The sequence below is a fragment of the Mytilus californianus genome, unplaced genomic scaffold (assembly GCF_021869535.1).
Source record: "Mytilus californianus isolate M0D057914Y unplaced genomic scaffold, xbMytCali1.0.p SCAF_2, whole genome shotgun sequence".
Lineage (NCBI taxonomy): Eukaryota > Metazoa > Mollusca > Bivalvia > Mytilida > Mytilidae > Mytilus > Mytilus californianus.
In genome coordinates, this window is record NW_026262668.1 from 83,805,056 (window position 1) to 83,817,068 (window position 12,013).

General features: G+C 31.2%; 1 protein-coding gene across 1 annotated transcript; it reads right to left on the reverse strand.

Annotated features, from left to right (window-relative positions):
• Positions 1-4,827: 4,827 nt before the first annotated feature.
• On the reverse strand, positions 4,828-11,288 carry LOC127728804 (homeobox even-skipped homolog protein 2-like). The gene is made up of 3 exons (XM_052236416.1): positions 10,862-11,288; positions 5,933-6,090; positions 4,828-5,679 (listed from the first exon to the last, which is right to left on the reverse strand). Exons 1-3 carry the CDS (start codon positions 11,112-11,114, stop codon positions 5,149-5,151), a joined length of 942 nt encoding a protein of 313 aa, XP_052092376.1. The 5' UTR covers positions 11,115-11,288; the 3' UTR covers positions 4,828-5,148.
• Between the last annotated feature and the right edge of the window lie 725 nt (positions 11,289-12,013).

Here is a 12,013-nt window from a genome sequence, read left to right on the forward strand (position 1 = left end):
TTAATTGCAAATCAGTAACTGTATTTTCATATCTTTTACAATGAGTATACAATAATTCTGTAACTAAACAGAAGACAATTTTCAAAAAGGAACTGACTTTAAATAAATCTTATATGAACAGCAGTAACTGTCTTTATTCCTACTGATTTCGGAAACTTCAGGTTCACAAGATAAAATCTATACAAACATTTAAAACAAAAGAGACGATTTTTTGTACCATATTGTTAATTTGTCTGTTTTTGGACAGCGATGTTCTTTTCTGACTGTCAGTACATTTCCTAAAGAGTTCGCTTTCCCGTGTCCGAACAGACGTTTTGGATTTTACGAAAGTAATCTATATATATATATATATAACTGATAGTTATCAAGTCAGGGATTTTGTAACCAAAAATTACTTAAAGCCTGTACTAAATTCTTCCATAGATACAAAGATTTCGTTTGGCTAAAGGAGGGTTGAGCTTTACCTCTCTGGAAGCTTGAGTCTTCGGTGGATATCTTTGGTTGCCGTCTGTCATAATTGTTTGTCGTTTATTCTTTTTTTATATAGTGTAAATCAGACCGTTAGCTGTTTTCCTTTTTTTAATCGGGGCCTTTTACAATTCACTATAGGTTATAGGGTTTACATATTGTAAAGACCGTGCGGTGACTTTTAGTTGTTTTCATTCTTGTCATTTTGTTGATAGTTGTCTATTGGAAATCTTACATAATTTCCTTATTTTTTTGCATACTAATAGTGTTTCCATAAGAGAGTTTTGAAAATATCTCAAATAACTGTCAATTTACTTCGAATTAAAATGGCTTGTGACACCACAGGAAGTTTTAACATCAACATGGCGCCTACAATTAGAAATGATTACTTGACATTGAGAGATAAAATATGACATAATGTTAATATCTTTATTCATAATTGATTTTATTAATGGTTTACGTCTTTGATTGCTTTGATTTGTTGCTAATAAAAGTAATTTATTCTTATGAAGTAAGGTTTTGTATTTACACCTGTTTCTCCTTCAGGTGTTTGAATAATTTGCGGCAAGTCCTTATACCCATGATGAAAATAACAATTAATAAGTTTGGTGCGTCCGAAATGCTTTTCTGGATTTCCCATCACCATGAACACTGAAACACATAAATATGAGGAGCTCTAAGACCAACAGGGGTGTAAAAAGAAAAGCCAAATACATCTAATAAATATTTGCCTGAGGAAGTTCGAACCTTAGTTCCTTAAAAAATTCCGATTTTATCAACGGAGAATTTTAAAAAAAAACATGTCAGTTTACCTTTTGCAGATTTTGGAAGATCTTCGGTAATAAATCAAATTACCTCACACGATACATACATATGAATTATTATAAATAATCACTTACAAACATTTTTCATAATTTTGAAATAAACGATATATAACTACAAATTGTCGTGTTTTCACTTAAAGATTTCTGCATACATTAAATGAATTCTGTTACCTTAAAACATAATCTGTCATATTGAAGTCATTTCAGGCTATAACCGTTTGTCATCACTTAGTTAATTTAAAGGTTATCGCTCTCCCTACAACTTTTGCAGGGTGAGTGATCGAGGAATCAAAAGAAAAAATCATACAAAGATTGTTATTTTAAATGTAACTTATTTGTTCCATTTGCATATTTATGTGTCATTTGAAATTAAAGATTGAATAAATATATCATTTATCAAGTTAAAAGATATCAAGGGCATTCAAAAACCGTATGTCGTAGAAGGATTTATTGATTGTTGCTAGCTTAAGGTTCAGTAGCAATAATGCCATGCATTTTGAGGACGAAAAACTATTTACAGTTATGACAATATATGCGAGGTTGGACGACAGGGATGAAGTGCCACTGTATGGTATGTTGGAAAGGACAGAACATTTGCATTACAACAGGCCACATACGGACCCTCATAGAGCTTTTGCAAGAGTCCTTTAACGTACATGCGGAGACAGTGACTCTCTCTCTCTACACGAGGCTCCGGATTTATCTTTCTGATTTTGACCTGGCGTGACTGCCAATTTATACATCCCACACAGTGAAACGGAATTGAAATTGACGACCTTTTAGAATAAGTTTATTCGAAGGATCGATGTTTCAACGGATCGTATCTAAATTTACCGGCTCTATAAATAGCATCACCGTAAAAATTAGGATGCGATATATCGTTAGTAAAAAGTTTTCTACAGGTACATCCAATCTTCTAAACCAAATTTTTGCATATTTGAAAGAATTTAGTAAAGGATTTAAGTAATTTGTGGTAACGACCTCTGACTTAATAATTTACCTGTGTTACATAGATAACGTTCATTGAAATATAAAACGTCACTACATATGCGAACCAGTTGTGATATATAAACACCGTAGAATGGGGTCAAAGGAACATCACCGTCCAAAAAAAGGAAAATTACGAATAAGGAACGAAAAATCGTCCCTTTTGTCGTAAATTTTCGTATAGAGTTTTTCGTGTAAAACTGAAAGGAAAGGACAGTTATTGCTGTTTATATTTGATTTATTTAAAGTAAGATCCTTTGGCTAAATTTCGGCAGTATATTTTGAGAATTCTTGGTTATCTAAAAAAAAATTCATGAAGTGTTGTTGAATTTAATAATTATATGGAATTTAGACGAATCTTAACTGAGTTATACTATATAAACTGTGATTCAAAAATACAGAAATGAGTCCACAAAGGGGCGTAATGTTACTACCAGTGTTCTGATAAGAGGTTCCTTCTCCACTTGTGGCACCTGTCATGTTCTTAATGGAAAATTTAAATCTGTTGATGAAAGGCATTTAGTAAAGTCATATCTTGGGGAAAAAATGGATTTTGGCAACAACAAATTTGAAACATCCGGCACAGACAACCCTTAACGACCCACCAATTACAATGGCGTCCTTAAAACGTTCGAATATATGTCTTTAACTAAAACATTAACCACACTTTCTCCTTCGTTCAATATCTTCCTTGTTAGCAGCATTCCTCTATCAACATAATCATAGGGAATGCAACCCCTTGAATAAGTTGTCAATTAGGAGATAATATACTATATCGTAACAAAAATATTGTCAATAAAAGAGAGCATGCATCTTGATACTGTCAATTTATGGAACTTTTAGGTTAAAATCAATTTTGTTTTAACAAACAAAACAAAACAAACAAATAATTAAATATTATTAGACTAATTCTTCAATTAAGAATGAATAATACTTGTGAAAGTCAAACGCTATAACAACATTGTGCATACGTATACGTATAGGGAATAACAAAAATTGCAGAGTTCCATGTAATCAAGAAGGTAAAATTATTTATACATCCTGTAACTTTGTAGATCTATATCTAACACATGTAGTTAATACAAAACATTGCCAAACTACCTCTTTTGATTTCCATATCCAAATTTTTTCAAGAGAGATTCTCTCTTCTCAGAACCAATTCGTGTTGGGGTCAATAAAAGGGTGATCGGGACTGAGATCTGAAATATTTTCCGAAGTGATTGCTTGGTTTAGTTATAGTTACTATGGCCATGCAAATGTTTATCTAACGGCTGTTCTGACTCACTACCATACTGCATATCGCATTTACATTGTTGTATAGGAGATATACATATAGTTTGTGGTTAAGTTAGTTATACATTGCATAATATGGTGGAAGTCCATTCAGTGGAAAACTATTGAATGTCTTGATGAGTAAGACATATTTTGTTTATATGAGCCACTTGTTCATTTACGTATTTTGTTATTCCGCTGATCGATGTAAACAAAATGGAAGGTAGAATTCTCACAATTGTTTTAATCTGTCGCATGTGTATGTGCCTGTCCAAAATCAGGAATCTCGTCAGTGGATGTTTTTGTTTGTAATTTAATGTTTTAGCCTTTAAAGAATATGATGTTGATTGAGGATTGTTGGTAGTCTCTGTAAGCCTTATTCCTAGATTGTCTAAGACCGTATTTTGCTCTTTTCGTGTGTTTTTTGTTTGTATTTCTATGTTTATGACTGCTTTCTCGTTGTCGTACACTAATTCACAATGAACATTTCTTTTTTTAATTCCAACAAAAACTTGACGTTAAAGGATACTCTGATACCATGGTAATTTGACAACGGTCTTTACTAATTTTGATTGTTTGTTGTCCCCCGCCAAAACGCGGTCAAGATGTTATATGAACTGAAAAAAAATGTCTTATTTCTACAGTACTACAGAACAGAAGGACCTTATATTCGGTCAACAGCTTGGCACTAATGAGTAGAAAGGTGCAATAGCTTTTCAGATCTTTTAGACACCTACTTTCTGGTTTCCAATACTTCGAATTACGGGTATGCTAAACATGACAACGCGTGCATCTTTTGTTGGAACTATATTGTCCTAAGGTAGATAAAACAAAATGTGCATCAGCGGGGGATTGGAACGTGTCTTCTTTTATTATTTTTACTGGAGATGGGCTTTTTGTTTGTTTGTTTTTTTTACTTTGTTTTATTTTGTGAGGTTTTTGTTTTGTTGGGGTCTTTGTTTTTATTTACCATAATCTAAAGAAAATTGTCAACAGATATTTTGATGTGACACCATTACTATACTGCAATTTTATTTTTCTTTTATTTATTTCAACTCCATCAAAGCCAGTGTCAGTCCAATTTTTCGCCGCCCTTCATTCCATTCGGCGTATACTTTGCATAACATTTTTTTTAATTATTAATTTGTTCTAGTTCTTTAAATATAAAATATTTGCCACTTGGTGTAAAGCAAGCAAAAAAATTTATTAATTTGTTCTAGTTCTTTAAATATAAAATATTTGCCACTTGGTGTTAAGCAAGCAAAAAAATTTATTAATTTGTTCTAGTTCTTTAAATATAAAATATTTGCCACTTGGTGTTAAGCAAGCAAAAAATATAAATGATAATTGTATACATAAGGGAAAAAGACAAATCTTACGACAAATCATCACGTGGACAAATCTTAAGACAAATCATCACGTGGACAAATCTTACGACAAATCATCACGTGTACATTCTATTTTAATCAAACATTTTATTCTTTCTAATGAGTGCAACAATTGTCATGGAAATCACTCTATCACAGTTTGTAGTGTCTTTTTCAGCAATTTTGGGCAAGTAAATAAACATATATTTCTTCGATATTATAAACAAAAGTCACGTTCCTTCGATATCAGTCTGAAATGGACGAAATAGTCCATGGGAAGTTGTGTTTGAGTGTGCCTTAGGGACTGCCGGAAGCGACGTTGGTATATTTGATAAGCCAGCTAAAACTGGGTTGCAGTTACAATTGTCAATAGATGTTGATCCACTATTGTGACCAATTAATCCAGCGCTTTCTAACACTGATTGCATGTTACTTCCAATAGGAGACACTCCTGATAATTGGTGCGGAGATGTTATTTGCGGAGAACGCTGCAAGATCGTGTTTGCCATTCCCTGCAAAATTTCAGATCGCGGTCTTAAGGGATTCACAAACGGTAGCTGTGACATATTGTTTGTTGGTCTTTGAATGCCCATTTGTGAGTAAACATTAAATGGACTAGAATTTGCCGGGGGTATTCCATATGGAAATGAGGCTGCTGCAGCTGCTAAATAAGCATAAAGATGAGGATCAGCTATCCCATAAGGCCAAGCCATTGCCATTCTTTGTCTTTTGTCTTTCATTCTTCTGTTTTGAAACCATACCTAAGGTAATGATAATTGAATTTCATGACATACAGAAATAACAAAATCGAGTAAAATCAGAAGTCTGAAAAATTTTTCTTTTGGTACTCGTTAATTTATGCCAACGCCTTTTTAAGAAAAAGTGGGCACTAAAACGCAACTGACTTAAATTTCCATATTGTGAAAACCAAATTAGAATATATAGACGAAGACCTAAAGTGTTATCCGGCACATGATAAACATACAGCAACGACGACTGAGACTTTGAACATACCTTTATTGTATTTTCAGGAAGATTCAGTGATTTTGCTAATTCACAACGTCGAGGTCTTGACACATAATTTTCTTTGTAAAATTCTTTTTCAAGGCGACCAATCTGTTCCCGTGTGAATGCTGTTCTGTATCGTCTCACTGAATCATCTGTGCAAGAGTCTGGAGAAACAATAAGGTGAATGGTAAGATCTAAGCGGTCTCTATTAAGAATACCATCAATAATAACGCTATCATATATCGTTTTGACAGAATTTCGTGAACTTGTTCACGTGTGCATATTTACCAATATGCTTTTTCCAGTTTTCAAGGTATTTATTCAACATACAGTTCTACAGACATCGCCATTTAGTGAATTTTTAAAAGTAAAAGAAAGGGAGTACATATTCAAAACCGACGGCTTGAACAAATATTGAAAGTAAAATAGAAAGAAAGAGTATAAATGCAAAGAACTATGTATAAGCACGTTACGAATGGTGTGAAACATTTGTCTAATTGACGTTGACATCCTCCAATCAATCAATTAATAAATCAGAAAACAAAACTTTTGAATCTCGCTCAGTTATGTTTTGAAACATGAGACACCTGAATCTCGCAATAAGATTTGAAAACTTGAGAATATTTAATCACACGTTAACACCTAAGTCTTCATTAACATTATTGCTATCAGTGCAACATGCATTATTTTTGTAAGGCTGAAAACGGTTGTACGTGAAAAATGGTCAGTCAGTCCTTTAGTCCAGTCGTTGTATTTTAACAGCATCTTGGTGTACATATTTTTTTATCAAATATAGACTGCATACACTAACTAGAAACTTTATAGAGAAAACACAATGAAATCCATTAAAAAGTTAACTCTAAACTATTTTCAGAAAGACAAAATGATAATACATGTGAATATTGAAGCTGAGTTATATGACTTGGACTTTTATTTTACCTTTCATTAAAGCTTTCTATGCAATGGAGTGCTAGTTACCGTCTTACAAATTGTCATCTACAATGTTTTCTTTAATTTATTACCAGTGTAACAGATTAATTCATTTGTTAAATCGTTAAGTATTTTTTATTTTGAATATTTTATAAGTTCTTCGCTTTGTTGTTTAAATTTTAGCTCCAAACTTGACAATTCGTTACCCATGCTTTATTGATCAAAAAGTTTCTAATGCATTCTATAGTTTATCTACTTTGATTTTTTTATAATTCGAATTTTCATTACTTCTTTATAGTATAAAAGATAATTAATTATTTCACGTTTTATCACCATGACAATTATGCATTGGGCCATCAATTTAATTACTACAAGGGACTATCAATTATTTCAATAGTCCATGTGCAAAATATATGCTGACTATTTTAAAGTAAACTGATTGGGATTTTTTTAATGTCATGCCATACTTCAAATAAACAAAGGTTTTAGTAGATCTATTTTGTTATTGTTAGTTTTCTTAATTTACAAGCGTAAGACTTTCCTACTCAAGCAGCTTTTATTTCCATGTTTCTAATTCATGGCAACTCAAAAAGTAATTGTTAAAATTTCCTTAAATATTAGATGTATAGATATATTGACATATAAATTTAAAATGTGGTTCCTGGAAAGGGCAGCATAAAATTCTTATTAAAATAGAGGCGGAAGATACCAAAGGGAAAACCTTAATTTTATAAGTCGAAAAGAGAATGACAAAAATCATGGCAAAAAAAAAGCGAAAACGACCAAGATACAAACAACAGTCTACAAAACTAAAGACTGAGGAACACAAACCCCACCAAATAATCAGTATGCTCTGGAAGGTCAAGCAGTTCTGCCAACTACTTGAATTCCTGAAAACTGGTTGATTTATATTCCTTAATTGTTCTGATTAAATTCGTTATGTTTAAAAAAAAATAAACAACGACCAACTAATAAATATTTAACCACAGTCCAAGCAAAAAAAAAAATTTAAAATAGACGTTGTTGATAAACAAAGTGGCTACTGAAACAACTTGAGAGCAATAGACACATATCCTAACTTCAACTGTAAGAACTTACAGTCTCATCAACACATCGCTCCACAATAATCTCGGAGTATACATTTGTTCAACAGAAAATTATATATCAAACCCCAAAAAGTTTTTAAAAAATTTCCAGAAAAAAATCTTCAATATATATATATATATTGATGTTTTTTTTTTTAATTAAATGCGTAAATCATCTTATTTACCTTCTGTGCTGTTCCGGTTCAAGGGAGTTAATCTGAACTAGAAGAAAAAATCCCCACAATTTGTGACAGGACGTTGTAATGAAGGTTCCTTTCAAATTCTATCACGATTCGTTATTATATATAATTACTGATTTCAATATACACAAATATTTAACGTATGATTCAAAAATCTTGTAGCAAGTAATGTTTCTAGCTGGAAAGCTAATAAACTTCAACTCTGACAGGAAAAAGTCTTCATTATTTATAATTTATTAATGAGTTTAAATTAACAGTAATTAATTATTTGGCGTCATAAAATTGTTAATTATCAGATATGTTATACTAACAAGAAATGTTATAAATGAGTCAGACTTTTGGATAAAACTGGTGGTAAATGTCTTCTATCATTCTTTATTACGTAATCATATAATTTGTTTGGGTTTTTTTTCTGAATTTTGCATCTCTTTTTGTTTTGAAAAAATATGTCTGTTTCAATTTACAATAACGGTTGGTTAAAGTTGACTTAAGAAGGATTTGGCTATTAATGTAAGGTCCCTTTTGGTCATATAGCTCTCAACGTGTTGTGGTACTTATACGTCCTTGGCTTTGAGCGTTCCTGATGAAGATAAATCCAGAAAAGCGCTTCCATATTTTTTTATGTATCGAGTATACAAGAAACAACCAAGGACAATGCATTTTAAAACAAATGAGCAAGAATGTCCACCAATAAACACAGATTTGGCGTTTCTATTCTTAGTCCAAAGCAAACACAAAGCCACATTTTTCAAAATTCCTAATACCAGTAAGACCTGCACGCTATAGAGTGACAATTACATACAAAATGCTTTGACGAACATGAACAAAAAAGACTTCAATAGAACAATTCACTCCATATCTCCTACAATAACAAAAACAGAGTGATCTGCTGTGCAGCAGAAGAATTGGTTAGGATATCTGCATGGTTGTCATGCAGTTAATTATAGTCGCAGGATCAAAATCAACGTATCGAATGTGTAGCTATTAACCTTCCATAGGAATGTGCAAACTAAAAAAAAACAACCATGGTTTTTAGAGGTACACTAAAATGGACAATTAAACCAACTGAGGTAAACTTTGACAGAAGAATAATGTATCATTAGACATGTAAAAATGATAAAAACGTCGTACAATATCTAAAGAATCGTAAGGAAATCAAAGAAACACCTACATTTGCTTGATAAAATGAATCAAACGAGAAAGTTTTGCCTGAATTAAACATATAACTTACTTTTCTTATGGTGGTATTGTTAAAAAAAAAGCATAATCTGAATAGCAATTTCAAACTTATCCTATATAGTTTAAATTGTTGCAATAAAAAATTACGACTCTTCTTTAATAAACGAGTTATCAGAAACTGGAATTTAAAAATTATACAAAATAAGAGAGAAACTTGTAACCTCAAATCTTATTAATAAATTATCCCTTTATATTTAGGTAAAGATACAGTATATGAGTGATGATTATGTTATAAATTAGGGTAGGATTTGACGTATAACGAACTTATAATTGAAAAAAAAATCATCTCGATATTTTTTTCAATATCATTGAATGAATAAAAAGATTAAACAAAATCGGTGAAAAAAAGTTCACAGAATAGTCTTAAAATCAGCAATTCGCAATAACAAAAATCACAGATTTCCTAACAAGACAATTTATTTCTTTTTTTTTAAACAATTATAGGGTTACCTTGATGTACTAACCATTCTATAATTGTATTCGAAGTGAAAACGTCCAAAATTACGTATGCAGCACGGCGACCCTTATTTCGACGTTTTGGTGAATTTAAGCACCCATAGCCCCACTTATGATTTGATATCCTAAAAAATATAGACTGGTTATATGTAAGAGGACCGAAGATTTAACGACAATTTTGAAAACGTCCTTTTCTCTGATTTAACGTATATTCTAAACAATTGTGCATCATTTTAAAGAATTTTCTTTTTATAAAATTTTATTGAAGAAAACAGATAATTTAATCAGTTTATTCGGTTTTCAGTTTAAGTTTAACATGTCCAAGTTGTCTGCAAAATCTTAAGAAAAAAACATCTGTGACATCTTCCATTTACTGTTTCTTGGCCTTAAAGAAAATACTAAATATCAATCAAAATTTAATTTTTAAAGTGCAGACGAAAAAATTCGCACTATATTTCTTTCTGGGTCAGAGAAAGCAATGCAAACATTTAAATACATTAGGCTTATGCACTTCATCTTACAACTGATATTATGAACAATACATTTAAAGTATTTGTTTTTCTTGTCATATAAATTACATTCATATACGCCATATAAATTAAAACATATTGTTTTTAATTACGGGAATGTTTAACTTTGTAGTTTGTGGGAGAAAGTAATCAATTAGCATACTTTATTGCTGTAGTTTAATTTCTCATTTTCACTTGGTTTATCTAGTAACCAAATTATGATTTATCTGAAAGGAATGTACTAAATTATACTTTTTCATATTAAATTTTTGATCTTTAACTGTTTGATTGAAATAACAGTTTTTCGGTATATTCTACTCTAGCTAAGCCAAAAGCACACCATTCAGTTGTTTGTTTTTATGATCATCACTAATATTATTATAATTATACATATAAACGAAAATGAATTAATACTATATTAATCTCCAGATTATGAAGTATTTTTTACATTGACAAACATTTGCTCATATATCTTTAAATATGTATTTTGCGTATAAAGTCATTTGTTTATCTCACCCCTGTCGGCTGTGTCTTTCTCGCTATCAGATAGTATTTCTAGATGGTCCCCTTCATTCTTTGCCTCTGCATTCCTATCCCTTCCTCCACCATTCCTTTTGGAGTCTGTTACAAAATAAGAATCGTCATCGGATTCCACATTGCCATCATCCGGAATCTGTTGGTGATGTTTGATCGTGAAATCAAAAGCACTTTGTGTAATACGTTCAGAGTTAAGTTCAAAATCTGAACCAGCTGCTCTGATTTCGTTCATAATTACTAAGTTATTGTTATTTCAATCTTAAATTAACCAGTCCCGAATTCACATAAAAAAATATCTCCCTATTTGTAGAAAAAGGTAAAAAATTACAAAAATTGTCCAAAACAAGTAAAAGTCATATTTGAAACATGATACTGTTGATGTGACATTTTAAGACGATTATCTGGAAAATAGACGTTTTCACACAAGAAAGAACTACAAGGTCTTGAGGGATTTGTCGAAAAAATATACACCTGTCATTTGAATTGATTCAGGGGTGGGAATTTTCACATATTGACAACTCATTTACAAATAAGGTTTAGTAACATCGATTGTCGTTGGGCCATACGTTGTTACATTTTTTAATAACTCCGCCTACCTGTATACATGACAAATAGTTGTGATTTATTTGTGGTAAACTGTACAAAAGAATAACTCTTTTGTACAAAATTTGCAGCTTAATAAAACGACCCATAACGTAAATATTTTACAAATTATTTGAAATCACGTAAGTACGAATTAATGGTCACGTGATGTAAACGTTAACGAGACATTTACACACCAACATAAAACATATATCGGAGTTCAAATAAACTGATACAAATAATGCTTATCTTATATCTGTTTTCAAATTTTACAATTCTATCTTATTAGTAAGTTGCAGAGACAATCAAAATATATAATTATTGTCCCTGGTTTTGTGTACAAATCTTATTATTCTCCATGTATAAACAATATGTGTGGCAATTTTGACATCTTTAAGGTTTCCTATGTCTCATATGTTCAGTTTGTTTATTTTCTCGTTGATACATGAATTATTTATATAAAACATAAATAAATAAATTCAGATGATTTGCGATTCTTTTGATGGTTTAACAATTATTACTTATTCAGAATCTCAAACAATTTAGCGT